Raw genomic sequence first — 15,411 nt, 5'->3', positions numbered from 1 at the left:
GGTGTCACACAGAATTCATAATATTTCAAATACTGAAAATGCATGATATTCACTTGAGTAGACCACATATTTTTGAGTGAGTAAACACAGTTTATGAAAAGGTTACATGGCAAGGTAATACTATTTTAACAACAAATGAAGCAAACAAACGAGAAAGCAAGAGTATATATATATTTTATAGTTTCATTTTTATATTCTGTGCATATTCTGTATTTGTTTAATGATAGTGCTTTAGCTATACTTCCCTTGAGAATCAACAAACTCATACAACATGCATGTACTGTACAAACTGAGATACAGATTTACATTAAATACAAATTAATTTTTCATTTTCATCAGATTTCCTTCAGCTCACTCTGGATCCAAACACTTTGCATAAACAGCTTCGTCTGTCTGAGGACAAAAGAGTGGCTACATACACTCACACAGAGCAGCCGTATCCTGATCATCCAGACAGATTTGATGTTTGGCCTCAGATGTTGTGCAGAGAGAGAGTGTGTGGACGCTGTTACTGGGAGGTGGAGTGGAGTGGTGGCGTGGGAATATCAGTGTCATATAAGAGCATCTGCAGGAAGGGAGAAGCTAAAGATTGTTTATTTGGATATAAAAATGAGTCCTGGAAATTGCAGTGCTCTCAATCTAGTCACTTATTTTTGCATAATAACATAAAGACTAATCTCCCTATATTCCCCAGCTCCTGTAGAGTAGGAGTGTATGTGGATCACAGAGCAGGAAATCTGTCCTTCTACAAAGTCTCTGACACAATGACCCTCATCCACAGAATCCAGACCACATTCACTCAACCGCTCTACCCTGGGTTTGGAGTTTATGGATCAACAGTGAAACTGTGTAATCTAAGAGAGTAGATTGAGATTTTACAAATGCTTTTTGTCCATGATCCAAGGTTTGAGCTACATGACAAATCACACACAGTTACAATCTTTTATGTCATTTTTTTTTTTGTGCGCACTCTTTTTTTTAATATTATACATTATTCATATACCATTATACATTTACAACAGTTACTTCTGGTCCTTGAATCTGCCAATCCTTGAATAACAAGGTAATGTTTTTTTTACCGATAATGTTATTTATCGGTAAAAGAATTCACCTTAACCATTGTAACCTCAACCATTGTAACTAGGCACTATATGACAAATACATCACGTTCCTCAGTAGGGCTGGGTATCGATTCAGATGTTCCAATTCGATTTTAACGTAAATCTTATGTTCATGGTTTGCGGAAATAAATATTGAAAAAAATCGATTCGTGGCCTTTGAGAATCGATATTGAATCGACCACATTTTAAAAAACGATATATCGAAAAATCGATTTTTTTTTGCCCAGCCCTATTCCTCAGTGACAATAAGATTTTAACTTAAGTGAAGCAACGCGTATCTTCGTTACTAGATCCAAAGTTGTTGTTTCTTATTTATTTACACATTTGTGGCATTGAACTGTTGTATAAATGCAGTATCACACTCATAGTCATGCGAGTATTAGGTAACATTATCATTTGAACTATGCTCACTCTAAATAATAACATTTCTTTAATTGACTACTTATATGAGTTTCAAAGTACACAAACGCTTGCAAGTTATATTTAAATTGTTACTGGAAAGGCCTTATTATAGGCTCTACAACACTCACCATTTCCTAGATTGCCTTTAAAAGTCTCAGTAAAAAGTTTCATGTATTATGTTCGTAACTTTAAAAAAACATAAGCAGCTTAAACTTTTTAATAAATCCTTATTTAAAAAAAATAACATGAATGTATATAAAAAACAAATTGAACATTCTTAGAATGTAGAAAACAACCTTTGCATTGTGCTAAGGAGACACTTTATCTTTAGGTCTTCTATCAGACTTTAAGATGTTTAGAAGCTTTACGAGTTTAGTAGTGAAACATTTTCACAAATAATTACAAAAAAACAACAAATAACTCACTGAATCAATTGTGATATTTTAAACAAAGACTGAAATCGTATATTCTTGTAAAACATTCTCCAATAATGCTGTATTTACAAATTCTATTTTTTTTTAACAGTACAAAATTGTTTTTATTTTTCTCTCCATCAGATTTCTGTCTGTTCGATATGGATGTAAATACAGTGAATAAAAATGTCCAACTGTCTGGGGGGAATAGAGTGGCTACTTGCAGTAAACAAGTCCAGCCATATCCTGGAGATTGTTCTGCTCTCCTTCCAAATGCTTATTCTAGCACAATTACAAAGAGTCTGATCTCCCCGTGGTCTCCAGCTCCTCTAGAATAGGAGTGTATGTGGATCACAGAGCAGGAATTCTGTCCTTCTACAGCGTCTCTGACACAATGACCCTCATCCACAGAATCCAGACCACATTCACTCAACCGCTCTATCCTGGGTTATAGTTAGAGTAGTGTAAAATATAAATATATGTGACTATCCAAACATTGTTTTTTTCTTCTTCATCAAAGTAAATGATTTCAGCATGATTCAACTTAAAAAAAAAATACCCTTAATCTTAAAGATGATGGCAAGTGTACATTTCCATTTTGAACAGTATTCATTTGAACTGTTATAGCAATAGGTAGCAGTTGTTCTGGGTTAGCACATATAGCCTATACTTTTAAAGCTTTTTTATAAAAAACATTTTATTCATCAAATAAAGCTACATCATAACCAAAGTTTTCATGTGGAGAGTTTGCTAAAAAAAAAAAAAAAATACTGATTCATAACTGATTGATTAGTGTTCCCAGAACTTCGCAGAAAAATCAAACATTTCTAAATTGTTTACACATCTAATACTATGTATACGCACAAATGATGTTTAATGTTCAATGTACAGAGAGGTTTGAGTCGACCTAATTTGCATAGCACACTACTCCCACTCTGAGGTCCCTATTTAAACAAGCACTCTACATTCTGGAGCTAGAAATCGGTTCGCCTTTACTTTGTGAGTTCCAGCCAAGCCAATATTAAGGCATTTAATATTCCACTCAGTTTACATTTTAATTTCTATTTAGTTTCACATTAGAATATTGTCACAGTCTGCTTTAAATCAACAGCAGACAATAAGATTCAAAATGGCTCGGCTTTTATCAGCATGCTTCTTAATTTTGATATCAGTGCAACTGGTGAGTATTTGATTTCATAATTATTTGAATGTAATCTCTTTCTTGAATAAGTGATGTAACCACTAGCCTATATGAGTAGTGCTGATACACCATCTTATTATTTTTATAGGTCAAATCCTCTGCTGTGTTTGAGTTGAAAGTGTACTCTTTCACAACTACCAGTAGTAGTGTGTGTAAACAGTCCAGAGACTGTCAGGTTTTTTTCCGTGTTTGCCTGAACTACACGCAGGACGTCATATCATATAGACTGGCATGTTCAAATGGCACTGGACTGACAGGAACATTCAGCTCAGACCAGAGCTCCATCTCCACTAGTGCACCAATAACTGTGCCCTTTAACTTAAATTGGCTGGTGAGTAGCTCAAGAGTGAACATTAAAGATTAATATAACAGTTATAACATGTATAGCATGTTAGATAGACTATCAAGGTAATATTAGCAATTTTATGATATGGAAAACAATATAATGTCAGTGACAGATATCACTCAAATAGATCCTGAAATATAATAATATCTTTCGCAGTTACGCCTAATGTAACATTTTTGTTTATCCAGTCAGAGGACTTTGATCTGCTTTCTGCTGGTCAATCATTTTGCCCGTTTTTTAAGGCAGCCCATATACAGGAAGCTGGAATCCAGAGTCAGATTGTCATGTGAGAATATTATGTTGCAACTGCTGCTTTTGGCAACTAACATCAAAATACCTATACAGGATTAGTGTACAGTAATACTAGTAAAAAGACTCATGAAGCTCTTAGGCTTTCCCTCAATTCTGCCAGGAAAAGATTCAAAGCCTTGGAGTATTGACAACAGTGTCCTCTGCTAATTCGTAACATTTACAGCAGCCATAAAGCCAGGAAATACTTGTGTAATTATTTTTTTCTTGCAGATGCCATTTTAGTACATGAGTATATAGTATAGGCCTATATTTAGTATATATGATTTTGAAAACAAATACTACCTCCTCAACTAGTGATGGGCACTTTCAAAACACTCTTTTGTGAAGCTTTGAAACCTTTGTAAATAATTTGTTTTGAACCAAGAGTGCGTATCAAAATGCCAAAGTCACGTGATTTCAGTAAAGAAGGCTTTGTTATCATGTCATGTTTCGAAATTTCTGTTACATAGAAGTGAATAAAAATAATATATTCATATTTAATATTAAGGTAACGCAGGTTCCGTTAGTTAATGTTAGTTAATGTATTAACTATCATGGGACTAGATTAGACTGTAATACAAATAGTTGAGTTTGCCAGGTGCATATAACATTTATGACAGGTTTTCATGAAAGTGTTTGTCAGTTTGTCTGCTTGACAATTCGATTTTGCACTGCAACAATAAAACTGAAGTGAGATAAACAAACTGAGAAATGTTTCTTTTTAGTTAAAACAGATGTTGTCAAAGTTTTCCTTTGGGGACATAATTTGAAGTTGGAAAAAGGTAATAAATTGCAATATATCGCAATATATTTAAAATCGCAATAATATTGTATCGTGACACAAGTATCGTGATAATATCGTATCGTGAGGTCTCTGGTGATTCCCACCCCTAGTGGTTTTTATCTGATCTTTTCAAAAATTTGTTGTAGGCCTAGACAATTTTAATGACACATTTGTTTAATACAAGGGTAGAGTTAGCCTTACTAATAGCCTCTTGGGCCTGATTAACCAAGCCCTCCATAAAAGGCGTCACACCTCGAAACAGTGAATCAGTTTGCAAAGCAGTTGGTTTAATTGATTCAAAGTTTCAAAAGGCTTTGTTTCTTCCATGACACCAAAGAGTAATATCAAGCCACAAAAAGGCCAAAACTGAAGAAGTTAAAAGTAAAGAAAGTTATCTCTGGATTTATAACCGTCATTACTACAAGCCAAACGAAGCCTGCATTTACTGGACGGTTTGTCACTGATCACGTGATTCTCTGACAACAGTCTTGATATAGGGAACTTAGTAAAAATTGCGCTGTGACACCACTAAAGTTAAGGTGGTTATTCTTACCTGTAACACTAAAATGAAGCACATATGATCCCGTGATTCACCTCAGAAGGTCACCCAAGCGTTTGCGCGCGTCTTTTGGAGGGCGTGGTTTTGGAAAGTGGGGGCGTGTCTAATTCAATGGATAACGGAGGTTCAAGAACAATTTCTGTCATTACAGGGAACAGTCTTAGTGATAATTGAAGCATGGAATGCAGAGTCTTCCAATGATCAGCCAACAGGTATACCTCCTATTTTTGTGTTTTATTTAAATACCAATTTTTTACAAATGTATTTATACATTATGATTTATTTTCAGAGAATCTAAGCAATATGATTGGCCACTTCGCCACCAAAATAAATCTTACTATTGGTCAGAAATGGTCCTTAGGAGAGCATATAGGAGAGAAAAGTGAGCTACGCTTTTCCTACCGTGCAGTGTGCGATGAATTCTACTATGGCGATGACTGCGCTGATTTCTGCCGTTCTCGGGATGACCCTTTCGGTCACTTTACCTGTGACGACGCTGGCAACAGAATTTGCTTGCATGGATGGAAAGGCCAATATTGCGGAGAGCGTAAGTGATTTTTTTTATTTATTTGTATTAGTATTATTATTTTTTTAAATTTGTACCGTTGATATGCTATAAAAGCTGCATATATTTATTTATTTATACGTATGTTATTTCTGTTTGGTCAATTAGAACATCTAATTATGTAATAAGCAAGAATAGTAGCCTACTACATATCGAATCTTTTGTATTGTATTTTTGAAAATGATGCACATTTATTCTAATTTTCTCCCTCTTATTTTTAACAGCTATCTGCTTCTCTGGATGTAGTGAGGAACATGGTTATTGTGTGGCCCCCAGTCAGTGCAATTGCCGGTATGGATGGCAGGGCCCTCGCTGTGAGGAGTGCTTACCTTACCCAGGGTGCAAACATGGCACCTGCAAACATCCCTGGGAGTGCAGGTGTGAGAAGGGATGGGGAGGCCTGCTGTGCGACAAGGATCTTAGTGTTTGAATTGATATATTCAGTGTTTTCCTGGTTAGGTGTGTTTCATTTAGGCTATAATGGGCTGTTATGGTTGAGAAACCACTTGAAATACACTAAATAAATAAATAATGATGTCCTATTTCTTTGGATTATGGTGCCATGTTAACAACACAGTGTTTATGCCATTTAAAAATAATTAAATTAACACAACTGAAAATTGTGTGCACCGTCTTTAGTCTCATAAGGGCTAGTCTGATATTAAGGGGACATTTCAAAAGCAAATGTGCCTTAAAACAGAGGAGTCATCATACCCGTCACAGCCAAAGCATATTATATTATCATGACGCCTGCTGGTAGATGTCGTCTTTCTCCATTGATGACAGTCATTCAAAAATATCTGTGTAGTCTGACTGTATTTTTGCAAGCAACATATGGATCATGAAGATAAAAGTGGATATTTCACTTTTAATATACAAGATGCTTTGCCAGTGACCTTTTTTGAGGGCTCCTAAAAGTATAAAATGGCTTTTGATTGAGTGTCTTCCTACCTATGGAGCCATCAGGAATGTTTAGATAATTTAAACATTGTTAAAACAATACTTTAATTCTATGCAAGAATTTACTACTATCGCAAAATAGTTCAGCTTCAAATTACATACATTTTAAAAATTTACTAATTACTAATTGTTTTACGAAATGTTTTACTAATTTGACAACTACTTTCATTTATTCTCATTCAACAAATTAAAGTGAGTCTTTTTTTTTTTTTACTATATTTTATGCATGTTTTGTTGGAGAGTTACAATAGTGGAAGGATGAATATGCTTTCTCGATATTTTATTTTATTTTGAAAGCCAATCATCCAAAGCAAGAGGCCACAAATTGAATATAAAAAACAAGGAAAACTATATGACAGACTACATATACACACCCACACACACAAATCAAATGGCTTAACAAGATCAATTATCAAGACACGCCTGTGATCAATCAATGAGGACTAAAACAAAGAAACGGAACTTCAAAATGATAAATGTGATTTTTAACACAACAAAAAGACACGTGGAGCTCAATATCCAGAAAAGAAAGCCTACAAAATTTTCTGACTAGAAATCAATTAAGCAAACCACATTATACATAAATAGTATCTCCCTTTAGAACTGTTGTTATTCATGAATGAAAAGAAAGTGAAACACCACACAGACACCTTCTGAGCAAATCCATTTTGTTTTATTAAGATTTTTTTTACTCATAACAGTAAGAGTCAATTCTAACAATAATAAATGTGCATAAAACAAGTCTTTTAGAATGCAGCACAATATCTTACAGCAACTATAAGCAAAGAGCAGGTGTAAGAGTCCATAGAGGGCGTTAAGCATCCAAGCAAGTGCTTTCAGCAGGCAGGACCACCTGTGGTTTCGCCGTCTGCAACGGCCGACCAGCTTTTAGGCATTGCGTTTAGTGAAGGAAAGTGATGCTTTGGTTTAATAGCTCTTGTGCAGCAACCTCAAATGAGTAAAACGCTGACCTCAGCGGAGGATTTGACAGTTACATTCATTTTGTTTATTTTTTTGTGTGTGTGTGTGGTTGGTGTCCTTTCCCTGCTGAAGGCACGTTACCAAGCAACAAAGCAACTCTTCTGTTGTCGTGTGTTAAGTGGACGTCTTTTTCTAGCATCTAGAGTCAGTTTGAAGGCCTTTTTAATAATTGTACTGTTCTTACGGTTATACTCGGATGGATTATCGGCGAACGTGCCTCAATTCAGGCTCAGATATCGATCGAGATACTTGATTTACACTATGCTGTGGCAATGATAGTTACGGTAGCCTACTGTGAGAAATTATCTTATCTACGTACTTATCTATTATGAGAATTTTTTCTTCTTCATGCAGTTATTTATGTTCATCATATGACAAATACTGTGTTTTTGAAGGTGTAGTATCTATTTGTAAACAAAACCGAATTCCCCACAGTGGAAATCATGACGGGGCAGAGTGTACTGCCAATTTTTGAGACTCTTGGTACGTGTCGGTACTGTATGCAGGCAACGCAGAGCTTTATTATTATTTTTCTTTTCTGAACGTGATGGCCGGAAATGATGATAAAAGAACTGTGCCATATTTCTGCAAGCATCATTTGTTAGCTGGACTATTACTCTAATTCTTAAATTATCCTAAGAAAATTTCTCATAGTTATAGAATCTTTTATTATTCAAAATAAGATCTCAATATTATACATGTTCCTTTTCTTTTCTTTATATTGACTATGTACAGAAGTGCAAAAAGTCAACCTTCATCCCTTAAGTTATATGGCTCTCTCTCTCTCTGGTTTGCAGCTCGAGGCCCGACCCTGTGACCTCCCTCCTTTGTTTTACATCTTTAAATATTCAGAAATCTCTGGAGCCAAGTTGCTGCACATTTTGGCCTGACATTGAGGGATGTTTTTTTCTTCTTCTTTGAAATATTACAAGACGATTTTTTTAAATTCTGAAATGCATACAGTAGAAAATAACTTCTTTTACTCGAGCATGTACAATTGATACTTTAACCAGCTAAGTGTAGACGTGGTCTTGATTCGACACAAAATAAGGGGTTAAAATATCAACCTTACCATAGCAACAAATAAACTCTCTTTCTGTCGTTTTCTCTCTTTTTTAAGACAAGATCAAACATTTTGTTCAACAAATTCAAAACCAAAATCCTTGAAATTTCAAACATTCTACCATGAAAACTAACATGAAGAATTAAGAATACAACACTACTAGCTAAACATTATGAACTTAAAATGATGTAAAAGAAAGTGACAGTAAGATAAACAATATTTCATTTCCTACATTCTAAAACAGTTCTATGACAATAGTCAAAAACAAAATCTTTATATGCAAACACCACAATATATTTCTAACAAAGGCTTTAAAACAGTTAAGTGTAACATGATTAATATACACGTAAAATAAGTGTGAAGAATAAAATCTCATCCGCTGTAATTTCCCATTTGTGATTGAGAGAATGTTTGAATGTTGGGTTCAAACACTGAAATATAAGGCTTTAAGTGAGGAAACGGCAATGGCGTGCATCCTTTCAAGTCTGCACCTAAACCAGGCTGAAATCCAGACTCAAGTGAACTCGGATTCATTTCATCTTGAGTCTGGTTGTGACGCTAAAACCCTCGCCAGTAACTTGGGTACCTTGATGTGAACATCTGTTTCCTGGTTTACAAGCAGCCTTGTACGTAAAACGAAGCTACACAAATTATTCACCTTCCGTGATCAGTATACCCAGTCAAAACACATTTAAATAAAAAATAAAAAGAGGAAAACAGACTTTGGCACAACTTAATGTTAAACACATCTCATGATATTCTCCGTTCCTCTTTTACGTCATCCAGCGGTCGCGTACTATTCGAAAACAACTCAAAATCAACACAGATGAGAACTGAAGACAAACCCTGACCCAACACTAACCTCATCTTTCCGTGTACCTAGACTCGAACTCACAATCTGTCACGAAATACTCAAGCAGTGCTTTTCCAGCATGATTTTTAGAGTCCTCACACCGTTACGGCAAAGACTGGAACGCAGTCGCTCTGTTTCCACATGCGACTGTCGAATCTACGCTACCTTGACGTTCTCTAACGTGACTCTCGATTACCTTCAAACGCGACATTCTCTCATTCAAGGCAATACAAAGAAACAGGGCATTAGGAACAAGGCAACCCTGTTCTCATAGGAGTCAAAAAGGCTTCATAGTTCTACAAGGCCTAATGGATGATCTACAAATAAAAATGGCACGTTTCATAAAAAACCCACACACTTGTGAAATTATGTATAAAAAACATTAATCTCTGGTAAACATAATAACACTGTTGATATAACACTCTAGATCGGTGTCTGGTATTCAGCCGGTGGTTATGGTACATAAAGCTTGTAAGAATGTGCTTCTGAAAGGTCTCAGGTGATCGGTTTCTACCCAAAACATTCATCCGTCATTCTCGACTCTGCGCTTACAATCTAGTTTGAACTAAAGATAGAGAAAACTACATACATTGAATTATTTTGCTGGATTATTTGTGCCATATATTGACGTTCGATTCGCTTTTCAATTCAAGGTGCACCTTTTGTAACTTTGTAAACCTTCAGACAAATTTCGAGGAAAGAAAATCAAGGTGTGAATCACAAAAAATATCTAAAGTAAAAGAGTAAAAATGTCGTCCTGTCTGACATAATGATGTAGTTCACTCAAATTCTACACATTACGTGTAAGGACATTCAGTTTCACCCCAGTAAAACCCTACCATCATATATGACCAAATTCTAATCTTCATATTATATTCTATCAGGCGGTGATCTTGATGTTAACATTTTGAATTTTGTTTGTTTGCCTTTTGTCCGGGGCAACAGCACATTCCTTTGATCTGTGGGAAAGTAGAAAAAGTGCATGTTTAGAACACTTGAAAATAGGTATTAAAGTGAGAGTTCAACCAAATTCGACAATTCTGTCATTAATTAAATTATTTAGAATGTTGAAGAATTCTTTTGCATACGATGACAAGTTAAAAACAGTGCCATAAAAGTAATTAATGTGACTTAATCATTGTATTCTAATGCCAAATTTACACAGTTGAATGCTGCTCAGAGATGGCATGAATGCATTTACGTTTAATTGCATACTGTTATACTATGGGCTGAGGTGTGTCAGAGCAGGAATAAAAGAAGATATTTTGGAGAATGTTGGTAACCAAAACCAAACAGTTGACGGTAGCCATTGACTTCCATAGTTATCTTTTCTGTACTGTGGAAGTCCATGGCTATAGTCAATTGTTTGATGATTACCAACATTCTGCAAAATATCTTCTTTTGTGTTTAACAGAAGAAAGAAGCTCATACAAGTTTGGAACAACTTGAGGGTGAGTAAATGATGACAGAATGTTCATTTTTAGGTGTACTATCCCTTTAACTAAGCTGTGTAAATATGCATTAAGTGTTCTGAAGCCATATAATAGTTATGTGTGATGAACAGGCTGAAACTTGCGCTTTAGGTGCCATAGTTTCCTTATTGGTGCTTGACACACATGGTCATATGAACTAGTTGTATGAAAAAAAGAACTACTTCCGAATTGAGCTTTTGTGTTCTAACCAATGACACTTCTGGCATTATTTAAATTATTTAGAATTTTTTTGGAAAGTTTGAATTTTGGAAAGTTCTTTTCTATACAATGACAGTTAGTTACTATGTCATCTTAAAAAAAAGAAAATTCCAAAAAGGTATCATAAAAGTGGTCCATATGCTTGTAATCAAACTGTCACAGGTTTCCGTTTTGGAGCTTGACAAACTTTTGATAACTTTTCAGAATTTTCCTTTTATGTTCTTTTGAAAAAACAGCCACACATGGGTTTGGAATGACATGAGAGCAAATAATGGCCAAAATTGGGTGAGGTTTTGCTTTAAATCAAACAATTACATTTAAATTTCTCAGACAGGCAGGGCACAAATCCAGCAGTTTCTGGAAAATGTCAATAAAAATCACTTACTGTTATGGACTGGAACTACATCTGCGTCAAGTACTTGTGACTAGTCAGATGCTCTGCAGATATTATTGGAATCTGAAGATGAACGGAGAGAAAATGCATGAAAAAAGATCCATTATGACCTTTATTTTTTACAAAAATCATTTCAAAGACTAAAATATTCTCCCTCACCCTCACTCCCTCCCCCATGACAGTTAAGAAGAGAATGAGTCAAACACAACACAAATTAAGAAATGCCATTCAAGAAAACGATGAACCATTGCTTATTAGTATAAATCGTTCTCAAGTGAGACAGGGAGAAGTCAGTGAATTCCCATGCAACATTCCATTTTTCCAACTTGTTGACCGTCACTTTTTATTTCAACAACTGAAGGTATTCGAAAAGCTGCTTTATAGACTCTACTAACATCTAATGTTTCAAACCATAGAGAACCTCACCCATTTTTTTTAAAAAATTGTATCATTTAGAACAGACTATTCTGTCATTGCGGCCTGTAACGCTGGTTTGTATTGATTACAAAGACATGTGATAGCGTTCATATGAGCAGTATTTAAGCTGACTGATATTCTTTTTGTTTCTCGATCAGCAAAACAACAAAGTGAAGTGGGGAAAAAAATGAAATCATTTATCCTTCACAGCCGGCAAAGATGTACCTGAAGCAAAAGCCTAAGAAAAACGACCTCATACATACCAATTGCATGTATTCGTTGGTAGTCAGCTTTGATAGAGAAGAGTCCTCAAAATAACAAAGGACAAAAGAAAAACAATATTAAAATGCTATTTATAACCGTCAAATATAACAAGAAATGCTACTGTAACGGTGCTTTAATAGAAATTTCATTTTTACACCATTTTCACAGCGCTCCGGTAATTTCAGACTAGTTTCTAGAGCATTTTGTGCACAAAACCTGTACAGAAGAGAATTCAAACAACTCCGTTTACTTATGCATAGCTCTGTCTTTATAGTGCATTCTTTTGTTTTTCGCAGCCAATGTATGCAGTGAGAAAATTACAGGTCAAATAAATGTTTTCACTGTGAATCTGTTGTTTGAAGTACCACAAAAAGTGTACGACTTATCAAAAACCTGTGTAGGCCAACAAGGGCGAGAGATCACTATAAAGGGCCCCCGGCACTCGGAAACATCCATCAGACAGAAAGAGAAAGGTAGAGAGAGTGTATGTATGTGTGTGTGAGAGAGAGAGAGATAGAGAGAGAAAAGGCCATAAAAGTGCAAACCTGATTGGCTGATGCAGATGCAAAGGGAACACTTGTGGCAGATGTGGTTGCTGCGCCCGGGGAAGCACCGTGCATCATGGGAACTTTTCAGAGGGAAAATGGTATAAGCACACATACAGGGAGTGTGGCCAACAGGTGCACAAACATGACGAGTGAGTGGACACAGAGGAGTATGGAAAGAAAAGTGAGCATTGAAGGTGATATCAGCAAACGGCAAACCAAAAGTGGTGGCAAGAGAGATTGTTCTAAAGAAGACATAAGGGCAGGTAAAGTGTCATTTGAGCCAACACATCAAGAGCTACAAGGAGAAGGAAACAAAGGCATGGCATCTCATAAACTTTGCATTTAGGTTTCAGCTTCCATGTACTACTTTAACATTGAACCCTTCTCGTATTTTCAGTTACTTGAACATCATGCTCAACACTGATTATCTGAGCCACAAACAACTGCAGTGAAAAACAGTATCAACTACAAAGTGATCAATTCAGTGTGGGGAGTTAAAGGGATAGTTCACCCAAAAATATAAATTTTGCCATTATTATTATTCCCCTTCAGGTTATTCCAGAATTACAAACTTAAATATTACATATTATACTATGTGTAAAGTTATACTATATATATATATATATATATATATATATGTGTGTGTGTGTGTGTGCGCGCACTACACGTATTAACGAATGGTTAATTATAATTTTATATTAATAATGATCAAATATTAATTATATTTTACTACATATATACACTGTACAGTAATTGTTATACTATAATTATTATGATAAATTATACCATACTGTACTGTTATACTATATTTATAAAATTAGACTATAATATATATATATATACTATATATTTATATTATTATAAGAAATATTATTAAAAACGGATCAATATTTAATATTATATAAATTATTATATTATTATATAAGATCAAATATTATATATATTAATACAATTTTAGGTTGTTATTCTTTAAAAAACACTCAAATTTCATTCTCCATTCCACATTTTTAAACGTGCACAGCAAAAATACTCAAAATTCCTCCTTTTGTTTTTCATGAATGTGAGTAAATTACTGAATTTTCATTTTTAGGTGAAATATCTCTTTAAAAAGCCACCAAAACCCACAACACGATACACAAAATGCTATAATTACAACTCACAGTGAAAGAAACCATATTTGTTTGTATTTAAAGTCAACATGAAATCAAAATGTAAAAATATACAATAATCTAATTTTGCATAATGTATTGGTGCATGTTATTGCAAAGATTATTTTTCAGCCGCCTCCTCCAACTTGCCAACTTTCATGTGCCTAAAAGTCACTTTTCACAATCCAGTGCAATTCCTGATTAATCAAATCAAGTTCTTCCTCTACATATCTTCTTGAACATTCTGTTTCACTTGGAAGTATGTCATATTACTGAAGTAAACTGCATTGCAGATGCCGTTTCATGTTGACTTTAACTTCAAATCACAGATGCTTCATAAGTGAAGCGCTCACAGAGATGCCCACTTATCAATGCCAGTTTGTTGGCCATGTGGATTTTGAGGACATGAAAACAACTAAGAGGAGGAAGTCTAGAAACCTACCCACGCTCGCTGCAGGGGTCATGCACAATATTGAGCCTGCCCATCATGCATTGCAACAGGAAGTGGATTGGAAAGGGAGAAGAATCACAACAGCCCATCACAAGGTTGGTTAGAGTGAAGAAATCATAATTAAAGGAAGACAATAATCATTACAGTGATACAGCATGATGTCCATAAGAGACCGATTAGTTAATAAAACCGTGAACTCAGGAAGGGAGCACATGTATTTGTGAGCTCACAGAAACTTGTGTATGTGTGACCGTCACCATAGCAGACGTTAGTATGACTGAGGGGCATCCCAGGGTTATTGGCAACTGTATTTCGCAGTGAAAGCCATGAGCTCAACTACAGCTATGTTCCAGAGTAGAAATGTGATACAAAGATGAGGTGATAGAGAGAAACTAACAGACAGCCCCATTTCTTATTGCTCACTTTACTGTGCATAAATTGCAAGGTTCCCACACCTTCTGACCAAATAGTTTTCTATGACTTTTCCACTGGATATAGATTTTTATAGATTTTTTTTCCCAGAAAAAATAAAATAAATAAATAAATTACAAATGAAAATATCTATCTATCTATCTATCTATCTATCGTATGGTATAATAGTATGTATAGTATATTATACAATACTATACTCTATATTTATGTGATAAATACTGTATTATAACATTTATAGTATTATAATGACAATCATTGGCATAATATTATATTATAATATAATGATTGTATTATATACATATATACAGTATATACTATATATAAATGTGTGTGTATAAAGTAATTGTAAAGTAGTAGAACATTTATACTATGTAAAGAAATATTTAAATTATATATAATTTTATTTATTTTATGTATTATTTGTATTATGATAAATTATATTATACTACACTGTGTTATACTATAAAACTAGTAATTAGGGGTGAGTATTACTACATTATTACTACAAATTATATACTATGATATAT

General features: G+C 34.7%; 2 protein-coding genes across 16 annotated transcripts in view; one reads left to right on the top strand and one right to left on the bottom strand.

The window, feature by feature from the left end:
* Window positions 1-2,880: 2,880 nt before the first annotated feature.
* On the top strand, window positions 2,881-6,302 carry LOC107724808 (delta-like protein C). Of its 2 annotated transcripts, XM_016533863.1 has the most exons (5): window positions 2,883-3,116; window positions 3,226-3,468; window positions 5,269-5,329; window positions 5,407-5,664; window positions 5,907-6,302. In XM_016533863.1, the coding sequence occupies exons 1-5, from the start codon at window positions 3,066-3,068 to the stop codon at window positions 6,110-6,112; spliced, it is 819 nt and encodes a 272-aa protein (XP_016389349.1). In that variant the 5' UTR covers window positions 2,883-3,065; the 3' UTR covers window positions 6,113-6,302. The 2 variants fall into 2 exon arrangements, with proteins under 2 accessions (XP_016389350.1, XP_016389349.1); XM_016533864.1 differs by lacking the exon at window positions 3,226-3,468 and having other exon boundaries at window positions 2,881-3,116.
* A 997-nt stretch (window positions 6,303-7,299) lies between these two features.
* Window positions 7,300-15,411, bottom strand: part of LOC107724811 (muscleblind-like protein 1) — an 82,306-nt gene continuing 74,194 nt past the window's right edge. For 11 of the 14 annotated variants that reach the window (XM_016533870.1, XM_016533873.1, XM_016533871.1 and 8 more), the window contains 5 exons: window positions 14,444-14,479; window positions 12,851-12,933; window positions 12,305-12,349; window positions 11,616-11,687; window positions 7,300-10,498 (listed from right to left, as the gene is read on the bottom strand). In XM_016533870.1, the coding sequence (XP_016389356.1) occupies window positions 11,631-11,687; window positions 12,305-12,349; window positions 12,851-12,933; window positions 14,444-14,479 (221 nt within the window). In that variant the 3' untranslated portion in view covers window positions 7,300-10,498; window positions 11,616-11,630. The remainder of the gene's footprint in view (window positions 10,499-11,615; window positions 11,688-12,304; window positions 12,350-12,850; window positions 12,934-14,443; window positions 14,480-15,411) is intronic. The other 3 variants (XM_016533876.1, XM_016533878.1, XM_016533875.1) reach the window with 2 other exon arrangements.

The sequence above is a fragment of the Sinocyclocheilus rhinocerous genome, unplaced genomic scaffold (genome assembly GCF_001515625.1).
Source record: "Sinocyclocheilus rhinocerous isolate Xijiao unplaced genomic scaffold, SAMN03320098_v1.1 scaffold2500, whole genome shotgun sequence".
Lineage (NCBI taxonomy): Eukaryota > Metazoa > Chordata > Actinopteri > Cypriniformes > Cyprinidae > Sinocyclocheilus > Sinocyclocheilus rhinocerous.
The sequence above is the reverse complement of the archived record's forward strand: the minus strand, read 5'-3'. Positions and strand labels throughout refer to the sequence as shown.

What these genes read in the sequence shown, in the direction of transcription:
- LOC107724808 (XM_016533863.1), top strand. Translation starts at nt 3,066, where the DNA reads ATGGCTCGGCTTTTATCAGCATGCTTCTTAATTTTGATATCAGTGCAA. An exon ending in CCTTTAACTTAAATTGGCTG is followed by an intron (nt 3,469 to 5,268) that starts GTGAGTAGCTCA and finishes CTGTCATTACAG; the next exon opens with GGAACAGTCTTAGTGATAAT. An exon ending in AGGCCAATATTGCGGAGAGC is followed by an intron (nt 5,665 to 5,906) that starts GTAAGTGATTTT and finishes TATTTTTAACAG; the next exon opens with CTATCTGCTTCTCTGGATGT.